Genomic DNA, 13876 nt, shown 5'->3' with positions numbered 1-13876 from the left:
GAATGCAATGGATCTCGCTGATCCCCACGGATGCTATTGGCAGGGACGACACACGTGTTTGGCAGCGGCGCTGACCCACTAAACACTGGCCACCGCTTTTATTGGCTGCTTATTTTACGGTAGCAAACGACACCACTCGTTCGCTTAAGACATAGGTGTCAAACTGGCGGCCCGTGGGTCATATGTGGCCCCCCCCAATCGATTGCATGCGCCCCGCGTATGAATATCTTGTTAACACTATCTTATCTTGAAAACGTGACCTCCTCTTGCGTTAAAAACACAAAGACATTCCTTTGTAATTCTCACACTTTTAAACATATTACATTCAACATAAAATGACATAAAGATATATGAGCTTGTGAGGTGTTTTGAGAACATTTGTGCACATTATAGTTTAGTTGATTTGGGGTGTGTTTCTCCATTTTTTGCATAATAAATCTGTTATTATTGTGAATGATACACAGTTCCGTTTCAAAACAAGCACTTTTACTTTGAAGTTCAGTGAAATATCATTGTCTTAAGACGTCAGACTGATGAGGAAAACAGTTTTCTAAAGTCTAAAGATCATCATTTCCGCTCAGGTAAATTACGTGTAAAAGCTCCGTGCAGCTGGGATGTGTGTGTGTGTGTGTGTGTGTGTCGGGAGGAGCAGGAAGTTCATCCGTCACAAGCGATAATTAAGGATAATGAATAGCGCGCCGTATAACAGATAAAGATTTGTCCCTTTTGTTGAAATATCCCAGAGCACAACATGGTATTAGAGGGCGTAATTAGTGCATAAAAGTGTTCACTCGATTAATCGATGAGACGTTTGCTCCATAAAATGTTGATAAATGTCCAACAGGAACCAAAATGATTCAGTTTTACTGATTTATGTTGCTATGTGGAGCAAAGAAAGAAGGAAATATATTAAAGAAGCTGCGAAATCTGAGAGAAAAACAAACATTTTATGAACCGATCATCAAAATAGTAGTGTTTGTGATATAAAGCTGCCAAATAATCACGATGTCAACACTTTTATGGTCACACGAGTTGCACAAGTACATAAAACACAGTTATTATATTCTATCAGTAATAATAACAACAATAATAATAATAATAATGAAAAACAGGATGAAGGACTGTCCATATTTCAAAAAAATGTGAAAAACACTCTCTAAACGGCCCAACAAAAACAATATTGTCTCGAGTTCTACGCCGTAACAAATGGCTTCCTCCGTGCTCTGCTCTCTGTCCTTGGGCCGAGACAAAGGAATAATTCAGCGATTGATACAATATCACAAAAAAAAAAGACTCCCATAGAACATCACTCACAGATAACGCCAATAAACTGCTCCGCGATGCCGCCGTAACGACCAGACGAGTCTGAGGCCTCTGTACGGCTTATCAATGACATTGCCAAGGTAATCAGGCTTAGTGGGAATATTCTATGGCGCGGTTCAATATTTCACTGTGGTGGGAGGATCCAAGGACGCGCTGCAGTCGAGAAACGAGGCGCAGCAGAGCGGCGTTGTCCCGGGTATCACTGCACCAGGTGTTCAACTGCCACGTGCAAGTGTCGTCTGTTTTTTAAATGACACCAATTTCCGCTCGACTCCGGTGTCGACTCGCCGTGTGAGTTAAATCGGCCTTTATCTGTTGTTGTAAAAGTGGCCTGTGAATCTCGGCGTTAAACTTTTACGATCATATTAGAGAGTCGCACTGTTTGGTAACGCTGAGGTCAGTGGAGGGATTTACCGAGGCGACATCTGCAACCGGAGCACGTCGCACACACACACGCGAGGCTGTGATTCGGTCACTGGTCAGTCCTCCCTAAGAAAACCTTCAGGGAGTGAAAGTCAAAGCATTATTTTATAGCAGGTTGCATCTCCAAATGTGTTTTTTTTTTTTTTTCCCATGTCTCCCATCTCCCTGGAAACATAAAATGTTTACCCGGGGCTAAACCAATGTTTAAATCCAATTTTTCCACACACTGCGTCGAATGCACTTGCAGCTGACTTGACGTGAGATGCAGTGAAGGGAGAAGAAGAGAGGAGCAGAGAGTCAGGGGCGCCAGTTTGTGGTAATATTGCATTTGATCTGTGCTTTCACAAAAATATTTTCATTCGAAAGCGCCGAGGTCACAAATGGGGCTTCTGCGGGGCCTCGCGCTTGCTCTCATCGCCTGGATACGTCTCGCCCAAGACTGTTGTTCCAGTGCAGCGTGACGCTGCAGGCAGTGACCGGAATAGACAGTTAGAAAGCCAAACTTCACACTCATACACAGTAGCTGACATCACACACGGAGGATTTTTATCTGCTTGATATTTGTTTGCCTAATAAATTTGAATATAACCAGAATTATTGTAAGAGTTGCATTTTCATGTATTTTTATTGGCGCTTATTAGGGACCAAATTAAAGGAGACCCAATTTGAAATACCAGGTTTCCTTACATGTAATGGTCATTTCATGTAGAGCTGCAACTAGCGACCGTTTTCATAATCGATTCATCCGTAGATTGTTTTCTCGAGTAAACGTTTGTTCCATAAAATGTCAGAAAACTTTAAAAAAATCAGTGTTCGTCAAACCGGGCAATGATGATGTTCTCAAATGTCTTGTTTTTTGTCCACAAACCGAAATGATTCCGTTTTGAATGATGTCTTTGTGATCAGGAGCAAAGAAACCAGAACATATTCACTCTGAAGAAGCTGAAACAATCAGAAATCTTGTTTTCATCACGATAAAAGCTTCGCACTTCAAAAACAAGTCATTGTTTCAGCTCTAATACAATATTTCTAACACATCATGTGCCTTCAATGAATCAGGATCAGGTTCCTTATAATATTGATAAAAAATATGATACGATGGAGTACTCTCAATTCATCGCTAATTGCAGCGGTGAAAAGTGTGGGTTAAATGCAGAGGTCAAAGTCACGATCTCTATTTGTGTGTGTGTGCGAATAAAACTAATTCTGATGAATCCAGAACACAAGCAAGGGAATTGAAGTATCAATAATTCACACCACGCATCACTGTGTGAGAGCTCAGGACCTAATAATGGAGAGAAAACACTGAATTTAGAAAACTGTAATATCTTTTAGTGCTGCAGCTATTATCTTCTCGATTAATCGAGCACTGGTTTGGTCCCTAAAATGTTGAAAAGTGTTCGGAAATTTGTCCGCAAACCCAAATCATTCAGTTCTGATGTTTTTCTGGTGCAAAGAAACCCGAAAATATTCTCATTTAAGAAGCGAAACAATAAGAAAACTAGCTTGAATGATTGAAAACACACTCAAATGGATTCATCAGTTATCAAAATAATAACTTAACTTAATTAACTGAATAATAGCTGCAGCCCTAAAAGGTATAAATGTTCTTATACAGAAAAAATGAAGAATGCAGGTTATATTTGTTTCCCATTGCTAACGCGGTCTCTGTCAGCCAGGTGTGTGGCATTAACACAACTACGCAGACCTCTAGGTAAAAGTGTCACCTCATTGCTTAACCTCCGTCAGGTTGGCGTGCGCTTATCTTCTCGCTCAGACGTGAATATGCCGCCCAGAAATTGGCTTTGGGCACGAGGTGCTAAAAATAGCGGCTTTGGGTGACATTGATAATCTCTGCTAATGACACGTTAACAGTAGCTCCCCCCCCGCTGGAGATTGGCACCTTTATAATGTGCCGCTGACGGGAGCTGACAGCGCCGCCCGTGCCGCTGTTTTCTGCTCGCGAGTGCCACCTGAAAATTGATGTGGGAGTTTTTACTCAGTCATTTTGGAAATGTGTAGTCCGGTGATATAATGTGCCCCATTATAACTCTCTAAATCCAAGATGAGAAAGGTAATGACTATTCATGAAGAACTCATTCATTAGCTTTTCCCGTGTTTTTTTTCCCCCCTTCCAGGCTTTTGTCAGCGCCCAGCATGAGGAGGACAAGGTCATAGTGTTTGACAGGGCAAATGTGCTCTTTATCTTCAACTTCCACCCCAGTAAGAGTTTCCAGGACTACCGAGTGGCTGTGGAAGCACCGGGAAGGTATCCTTTTTTTCGCCGCCTGTCATGTCACCACTTGTTTCTCTCAGAATCTTGAGACATTGGCTTTTCCCTCTGTCACGCGACAGTGCACACTCGCAGCAGCAGCAGCAGCAGCAGCAGCAGTAATGATGCTTTTGTTAGTTACTTCTTTTTTGCACAATAACATGATTAATCTTGTTGGGTTTGACAGCGCCACTAAATGAGGATATTATAACCAAGACAGTAAATGTCTGGAAAAGGGAATGATGGGAATCTCTGGGACATGTAGAGATAAACTGATCAGCAGATTCATTTATTATTTTCATACTCGTGAAGCCATGGAAATCCTTACCAACCTGTGACTTTTCATCTAGCGCTGCTAATGAATCATGGTTTGTTTCCGCTCAGGTGGTTAACTAACATATATTTTTGCTTCTCAGACAAAATAAAATGATAATGACATTTGGAAGGGCAGGGGCCCCTAGTATGTAATTTCCCCACATTCCCACACACTTGTGTCTATCTATACAGGAACATCCTTAACAGCACAGCATCACTTTCTATCACCGAGATGGACGTTTTTAGTGAATATCATTTCCTCTAAAGACACCCTTTGGGACACTGTCATGTAGGGACAGTAGGGGACTTTATCACATCACCCTTTTTGATTGGAAGGACACCCATAGGAAACAAAGTTGCAAGGGCATCTTTCCCCACTTTTTTTAATTGTATATTTTGTTTTTAGAGGCCACATCGCTGCATGAACGGCTTCCTCAGGTTCGTACCACTCCAGCGGGTGCTTTAGCGTGCGTCTTGTGACTCACAAGGGCACTTCAGTGCGCTGCGTGTTTGTCCATTAGGGCTATTGTCCCCTCATACACACCACTGCTGAAATCCAAATTCAAAACACTGCATCAGCGTGGTTCAAGTGGAGCGACTAGATTTCGTCAAATGGTGCAATCAATATGCACTCATGCGTGGATTAAAACTGCGTTCATGCACATACACTTTCACGGGCATGAGTCTGTTTTAGTTTTAGAAATGTTTACCTTATTTGGTTCATTTCAGCTCATCAGCAACAGGCGGTGATTGTAAGTGATAGTGTGTCTGATTAAGAGCAGCAGCGGAGACGTATTACATGATGAGAGGAGACAACCAGGCGATGATTAGAAGCAGTAAAAACATTATTTACTGTACATTAAATGTTCTACTTCTTCTCCGGTTAAGACATTTTTGAGAGGGGTCCCGGGGCTTTTTGGGTTTTTAATCATTCAGTGTTTGTGATTTCTTGCTCTGCTGGTATCCAGTGTGTTGCACAGCACGACCTAGAATCCTTTGTTAATACCGCTGTTGATGTCCTTTTGCAGGGCGAGACGTCCAAAGTAAACGTCCTCTATTGTGTATTTGTTAATCACTCGTGGCTGTGTCGTACTGTGCTTCCCTGAGAACTACAGCTGATATGAGTCCAAAGGCCAAATCAGGGTCACAGTGAGTCTAGTAATGGATTTAAAAGACAACACAAATCGCCTCAGAGAAGACGTGAATGAGTCATCTGAACACTTGTTTCAAGTAAATGTAAGTTGTAAAGACTTACAGATTTAACTGTGCTTTTTTTTTTTTCGTCCCTGCAAGGAGAATACTTCTGTGATGTAATTTCAGCAGTCTCTGTTGAGGGGGAATTTAAGCCGGTTGTTTATAGTGCTGTTGTTATGCGATTACAGAGAAATAATAGTGGGAACCCAATGATTCAGAAAGTGCTCTCTTTAGCAGCAACGGCTGTCTGTCTTCTCAGCAAGCAGTGCCGGGGAATTTAATGAGACCCACAGTTGTGATTACAGCGGGCTTAATGATCAGGGTGGCGGAGGGGGGACAGAAACGTGACACGTTTGTATTTATTATAACGGACATCTCTGTCTTCGGGGGCCCACTGCCGCTCACCCCAACAGTTCACCGGAATAGACGCGAAGCTGTGTCGCTTCTTCGACCGCGGCTTAAATAATGCGATGCTGAGTCAAAACCCAGACAGAGAGCGTTGGTCTTCTGCGGATGCCAGCGGCTCAGATCTCGGCAGCAATTCGGTCTCAAATTATTATGGTTTGTCTGGCTGACAATGAGGCCGTTAAACAGCAGTTGTTCCTGTATTTTCTTTTTGTTTCCTCTAACTGATAAGTCATAATTAAAATGAAATAAAACTCAATCGGAATCGGCCCGATGGTATCATAACATCAACCGGGAATGTGCTTTATTACGTTCCAAAATAATTTCACTGGGAAATTTATTGCAATTTGCTTGGTAATATCATTATCTAGCAACTTTAATATTACACAGATCATAAAAAATAAACAATGGATGAAGTTTTATTGTGCTTTTCTCTTATTCAGCTCTAGCACTACTCAGCTCGGTTCTACTACTGGTTTTTGGTGATAGTACCTGGTTCTAAGCGAGCTAAGCCGATACTAAAATGTGACATCAACAGACTGCCGGCCACTGATTGATTAGAGTCATGAGCGCGACGTCCGCTATTTTTTAAAACCACAGCAAGCGTTCATGGCTGCTGTCCAAAAATTCTAATCTTCAGCCAACTTGAAGTTTAATTACTCATATAATCTTATAACCAGACCTGGTGTACAATATTAACAGCCATAACTTAGGATAAGACAGGATCTAGTCACCTTTCAAGGTTCCCTCACTAGATAACAAAGTGCCAGACATCCGGACCGGAGACACTATCTCACTAACTGTGTCGAACTGTACGCCGCTCGCACGAGTCTGCGATGACGCCTTACTTCAACTTAAGTCATCACTGACTCCAGAGGTTCCATCACCTGATCATCAAAAACCCCTGTAACATTTTAAAGTACTGGAAAACAATGTACCTGATCACCCAAACCGAGTCGAGTGGAGTCATGAAAGTAAAGCCGCAGACGGGCATGAAACCTTTCTCTTGAATGGCCATCAGGGGGCGACTCCAAGGCAAGAAGTGCAATGTTTGAATGGAGTTTATCGTCACGTGCAGAGTCCAATAGTTGATTTAAAAAGAACTGCAGGTACGAGGGCGTGGACATTGTGTGATTGACAGCTAGTGCTGTCCAATAGGTGCGTGGTTACAGTTGTAGATGGTCATACAGTGGACAAGTTCTCAGTTAGGCTCACGCCCACTTAAACAAAAGCCTACTTTTTTTAGTTTTGACTCAAAAGTGCTTTACACTAGGCTTTAGCCATTCACTTATTCATATAGTGCCGGGATTGAACCCCCAATTTTTCGGGTTTGTAGACCCACTCTACCACTCATCCACAGCTGCTCCAGTTATCATTACATTACATGTCATTTAGCAGACGCTTTTATCCAAAGCGACTTACAATGGTATTGAGTACAATCAGCGAGGGGTGGAATCGAACTTGCGACCATTGCGACCATGATGTTTTTCCCCCAGCTATCAGCTGGGGGTGGAGTGGCTCAGTGGTTAAGACCACAGTGGGGCAGTGGGAAAGTGGGAAACATGATATTATCAAAAATGTTATTTTCTTTTGGTTCAGCCATAGGGGGCGCCACAGTGGATTTTTCTTGACGCCTAACTGCCCAAGGACACATGAGTATGTAGAGCCCTGATCTTTGCAGGACAACCTGCTCTACCACTGTTCAAAACATGTTTAAATGTGAATAATAACCTGTAATCAGGTGCGTCAGCCCTTAACTTTAAATATGTGTTTGTTTGAAAGCTTGTTTGATGTGCAGTTACAGCACACTCCCGTCTGTTGCCTTGATGAGCTAAATCTCAGGCACCGCACTAATAGCCGTGCTGCACAGTGTCTATAACACCATTTTTGAGGGTTTATTTTCATTTAGATGGAGCCGCATCTTTTCCTCCCGGTGCTACTTTTGATGTTTTGAGAGGAGGCCTCAGACACCGGGTGGGTTGAGAGGAAATGCAAATAAATGTGAGGGGCAAAGCTCTGGCTGTCATTATACGGAGAAGCAGTAAACACATAAAGGCAAATGTGCTGTGTGTGAGAGAAGGTAAATGCGCCATGTGCACGAGGAGATGCCGATCCTCCGATGGGAATGTGTGCAGAGGATCCAATTAGGGGAGAAGACAGATGAAAGTGCCACTCAGAGGCAGAGGAGGTAAACAAGACAAGCTCAATGAGTCCAAAAGTGCTTTTTCATTACACTCAGCTGTCATATACTTAAACTTTCTTCTGCCCGTGTGAGGGTCAGGGATGTCACAGGTGTCCTGCTCAATACTGCTCTATCTGGAAATAATGCTGTAGCTGGCTGCAGCTGACAATGATGTGTGTGCCGCCGAAAATGGATCCAATTTGGCAAAATGTCTATGAAACCAAAGTGTGGCCATGTCCAGCAGAAACACCAGTAAGGTGTTTATCTTTACGTGCCTTATAGCACACACTGGATCAGTGCTTGCTATGCCATGGCTGCACCTAATTACTCTTGATTGTCCATTAGTCATTGATTATTGGAACAAAGCGAATGACGTTGAAACTCGGGCTGCAACTGACAGTTATTTTTATAATACAATTAAACTGTCCATTATTTTCTCAGCTTAAACGAGTCCTTTTTTGGTCCGTAAAAATGTCAGAAAATGTTGATCAGTGTTGGAAATGATGACGTGTGTTTTGTCCACAAAATTATTCAATTTTGATGATTTTTTTTAAACCAGAAAATATTCTACTTGTTTAAGAAGCAAAAAAATAAGAAAACTTGTTTGAATAATTGAAAAAAGCCCTATTGTTGTTATTACAGTTTCCAAAATTCAAATTAAATGTCTTTCCTTATATGGCGCAAAGGAATCATATGCCTTTTGAAATAGTTAAAAGGTTTAAAATGACTGAACAGGAAGTCGGCCGTTTTGAATTTAGCCTCCAATTTAGTCATTTTAATTCACGTCTCCTAAATTAACAAACTCGTCCGAGCACTTAATTGTAGCAACATGAGAAATGCAACAATTCGTCGAAATATGAAAAGTCATCACAAGGTTTCACGAATTCAAAAGGGGCGTGGCCACGGCAATCGTCGGGAAATGTTGGTGAATTTCGACAAATCGCCACACAACAGGAAGTGGCATGTAACTTCACCATACATTGACTGATCGCTCTGAAAAAAAGTAGTATTGTGCGACCTGTGTAAAAAATGTTGTTACTCAGATCCACAGAAGTTAAATGTGTCCGCAAACTAGTTTTGAAATTTTTGTCAACCTATTGTTGTACTACTTTGGCATATTTGGTAACTATCTCTTTTTTTCCGTAGTAACTGTATCACTAAACTGTGCAGACAAGAAAAAGGAGTCGTCAATTCAACACCTGGAGTGTTGTGTGTTGTGCTTTTAGTGTGTGGGGTATAATGTCAGACCAACTTTGCCACTATATAGTCATCATGTTGCAGTGTGAGTCCGCAGGTGGATGTTCTCAGTGACTGTTCGTCCTCTTCCTTTTTTTAGACAAGCTGTTTTTGCTGTTTCTCATTGTCCTCTTTTGAATGTTTTTTTTTCCCTTCATGAGGAACAAGAGAGACTCGGAGCACCTCACTGAAAATGTTGGGTCATTAAAACGCAGTCAATGTCAGCTTTGTGACAGCCTCTCAAACTGTCAGAGGGTTTTTCTTTTTTAATATTATTATTATTATTATTATTATTATTGTTCTTTTATGTTATTATTTTCACTCGTTTTTCGAGCGGTTGGGCTTTATCTGGCTGGTTGGGGTGTTTGAAATCCCAGGTGGACGCTGTCATGAAAGCTGTACCTGTCAGGGCAGATTGGTCTTTGATTCACACTGAGCCAATAGGCAGCAGCGAGTGTGTCAGGTCATCATTCTTCTTCTTCTTCTTTTCTGTCTGAGCTACTTCTTGAGCGCCATGTGAAATAATTCAGCCACAGACACACTGACACTATAACCAAGACTTAGAGTAAAAATACGCAGTCCTGTGCATAGATGACATTTATTTTCTTGGATATTATCTCAAGAAAAAAACCCTATGAGTAATGGCGACATAAACATTTCTCTGCATGCGATCACATTTAGTTGTAACTCTGGATGCCTCGTGCACTAAAGGATCATTCAGTTTTATTATACGATTGGTCTTGCTTGTGCAGACCATTGTTTTACTGATATTTTACTCATTAAATTGCATATTTCTGGTATTATACTGACATCATTAACGGTGTTTGATGCAGTCAAGTGACGAGAGTTACACTTTACTGATAAATTAAAGTCATGCTAACAGCTCCCTGACATCTGTTATTATGTTGCAGCAATTTTTTTTTTGTCTGACGTCCATTAACAATAAATTTAAGGGCATAAACCACAACTCTAAAACCCCCGAATTTTATTAGCAGTTGTAGAATGTTTTTTGGCGTGCCACTCTGGGACATTGTCAAAAACATTGTCCCAGCAAAGACTCGTCACTCGTCACAGAGAGAGAGTGTGCCGTGAGTTTCCAGTAAAACAACAGATCATGCTCCATTTCTGCGGTGACTGCAAGTGTTGTCACGTATTATATAAATCCTCATTTGTCAGCGAAAGTACTTAAAACCATTTGCACCCAAACTTCCAGAGAAGAATCCTTCCCCAACACTTCATGTAAAGAAGAGAACATAGGAGTTGTTTTTTTGTTTTGATTGATTGATTGAACTTTATTTCAAACATTTTAAGAAGGAAATAAAACTAAATAATATGAATATATATACTGTACAGTTTATCCAAAAGGGTGGATGGTAAACTGTGATGGATTTGTTAAGATTTTTGAAGTCTGGCTCATACGGTGGGGGAAATAATGGTTTGATCCCCTGCTAAATTTGTAAATTTACCCCCTTACAAAGAAATGAACAGTCCAAAATCTTTATGATAGGTTTATTTTAACACAGAGAGACGGAATATCAACAAAGACATCCAGAAAGAAACTTTAACTTAGGGTTATAAATTGTTTAAAATGACTTTCATATGTTCGGGCCATTTTATCACAATGCCGCAATTCACTGCCAGCAGGTGGCGCTATTCCCTTGACTCAGTTTTTATGTGCTGTTGTTTTCTGGCCCGGTCTCTTATATCACATGTGAAGTTTCGAGCCGACCGGTCCACGTGTGGTGAAGTTACAGGCCACTTCCTGTTTCGTGGCGAATTGACGAAATTCAATAAAAAATTCCGACCATTGCCGTGGCCACGCCCCTTTTGAATTTGTGAAACCTGGTGATGACTTTTCATATTTCGATGTGTCTAGTGCAAATTGTCATATTCATGTTGCTATGGTTAAGAGTTTCTTAATTTAGGAAACTTCAGTTAGTGCAAATTGTTAAGATGTAAATTCAAAATGGCCGACTTCCTGTTGCGTTGAGGCCATGGTCACGATAGACTTTTTTGTTTGTCTTGGCCTGGGACGTGTTCCCACCAAGTTTCATAAACATTTGGTGCAACTTGGTTTTGGCTTTGTACCTATCTTTTGGGAGCACTACTGAGTTATTTTTATTATTCACAATTTTGTCCGTTTTCACCAACGTTTAGTAAAATGTGATCCTTTGGGGAGAAAAATAATAAGTCCAGGAATTCCAATTGGCTCTTGCACAACAGTGTGAGTGCTCTGGCCCTAATATTTTTATTAAAAAAGACCTGTTATTGCTTTTATACATTTCATTTCTGTGCTTAAGTTGAACAATGCAGTTGGTTTAGAAGTGTTAGAGTTACAGTAGAGCAGGTAAATGTGTGGGGACCCGAGTTGAGATGGGCCCCCTGGGAATGGCTTGATTACATAAGTCCACAGCAACAATGATTTTGGAGAACACCTTTAAAATCTCTCATGCAGCCGCGTATATGAGACCGCAGTGACACCACAGATAAAAACACTCTAATGAGGCCGTTTGGCAGTCGTATTCTTCGCTCTGAGTCAAAGTTCATGTTCCTTTTTACCCCAAAGTCTCATGAAAGTGGAGAAATGGATGAAGGTGAACTGTGATGTATTGTGCAGAGTCACGTCGGGACTAGAAAAAGACTAGATATATGAATGCAGTTCAGTAAATGTGTCCAAAAGCAAGTGCGTCAGTAGCTCCCCAGACCTGTTCCAACAGAAAAGTGCTATTGAAAGTGATGAACAATGATGTATAATGTGGTTAAGTGTTAAATATTTCATAGCCTCACTGCAGACGCGGTATAGATGTTCACTTTGTGTCTTTCAGCTGCTGTAATCTCCCATTCCTCTTTGGTAAAAAAAACTATATTTCATACCATTTCTTCCACTCTGATGTAACATGCACCGGCTGAGCAGAAAGCGTGGAGAAGTCAACCCCAAGACACGGTATTTAGAATGCTTACATGGCCTTGCCACATTCTTCAGATGTGCACTCACAGCTTAACTCTCAAAGCAGAGCTCTGCTACTATCATAAAGTCAGGTGGGGGTGGGTGGGTGGGGGGGGGAATGACAGTGGAGAAACTAAAAGGTGGCTCGGTCTGCAATCACAACCGGGGCCAGATTGTTTTCAGGTCATCGATGGCTTTAATCATCAAACTACGTAGTGCCTTTATTTTCATGCTGCATGACAATACTGATAGTGGTTAAGGTTTCCCCTTTATTCACAAAGCCTGTATTGATAACAATACTTTACAGCTGAGCTTCCAAGCGTTAATTGCAGTCATTTGTTGCCTCGAACAAAGATGTAATCACTCCAAGTTCCCAACTACCAATTTGTCCTGGTTTCGCCAGGAATGACTCCAGCTACACCTCATGTCCTGTGATCTCTGTGCACATGCAATGTACTAGTGTTAGCGACACTTGGAACTGACTATATGTACGGTCACTTTCTAGTTTTTAATAAGCCAGCCCGACTATTTCTGGTCAGCTGTCAGCCAAAGATGCAGAGATGTTTAAAAGTCGGCGTCTGCAGAAGTTACCGCGAGTATTTAGCGGCAAATTATAGAGTTAAGGCCGTGCACAGAGGCTTAACATGCTTATTTTTAATCACATTCTCATTTTAGGCCACGTTAAATCCCCCAGGGCTAATGACTCAAAAACAACTACAGAAAGAAATAACAGGTCACAAGCTTATCGCACTTTCAACATATACTTTCACACCATTTTTCGCAGCCATATACAGTGTTTTTTAACGCTGGGAAGGTTAGTGAGTCCTCTACCACTGCCAGTGAATTTATTTTTTCACTGTAGTTAATTGTGGGGCAGAAACAGATGGCGTTTTTCCATTATACTGTTCTCGCTCGGCTCGACTGTGCTCGATTTTTTTGCTTTTTTTGCTTTTTTAGTACCTGCTCTGGTGAGGAATGGCGGCGATCGCGAGCCGAATGATCGTGAGCCGAATGATCGTGAGCCGAATGATCCTGAGCCGAATGATCGCGAGCCGAATGATTCATACCCCGAAAAGAACTGCTTTGCTTTTGTGTGTTCACGACATTTCCGTGCAGCCGCGCTGTGACGGCTCTGCCCACATTGAAGCGGTACTACAGTAATGGAAAACAATCCAAACCGTGCCGAGCCGTGATACAACTGTATAGTGGAAAAGCGCCAAAAATGTGCAACATGCAAGAGAAGGAAAGTCCCTTTTTTTCAAACCCAGTACTTTCCGAATCAGTCTTTCATATGTACGTCAGACAAGGGCCATACTTCACGTACCTCACATGCTTGGGTAAGGGAGGGGTGAGTGGATTGGACCCTTAACGCATGCAGATTTAGTCAAATCTGGATTCAAAACTAAGCATCGACTTGCCTTATTACTCCACAAGAGTCCTTCTACCCGCGCCATCATAGTTAAAGGTTTCTATTATGAGGATTAACATTTGAAATCGCACGTCATCACTTTCCCAGAAGCACTGAAGCCCTTGAGCCTACCACTATTTCCATATTCCTCTGATATTTACCTGGTAAAAT

General features: G+C 41.6%; 1 protein-coding gene across 1 annotated transcript in view; it reads left to right on the top strand.

Moving 5' to 3' along the window:
• Positions 1–13876, top strand: part of gbe1b (glucan (1,4-alpha-), branching enzyme 1b) — a 115702-nt gene that overhangs the window by 82473 nt on the left and 19353 nt on the right. The window contains exon 14 of the mRNA XM_044032060.1: positions 3885–4015. Within this exon, the coding sequence (XP_043887995.1) occupies positions 3885–4015 (131 nt within the window). The remainder of the gene's footprint in view (positions 1–3884; positions 4016–13876) is intronic.

This window comes from Solea senegalensis, linkage group LG8 (genome assembly GCF_019176455.1).
Source record: "Solea senegalensis isolate Sse05_10M linkage group LG8, IFAPA_SoseM_1, whole genome shotgun sequence".
Taxonomy (NCBI): Eukaryota; Metazoa; Chordata; class Actinopteri; order Pleuronectiformes; family Soleidae; genus Solea; species Solea senegalensis.
This window is presented reverse-complemented; position numbering and strand designations above follow the sequence as displayed.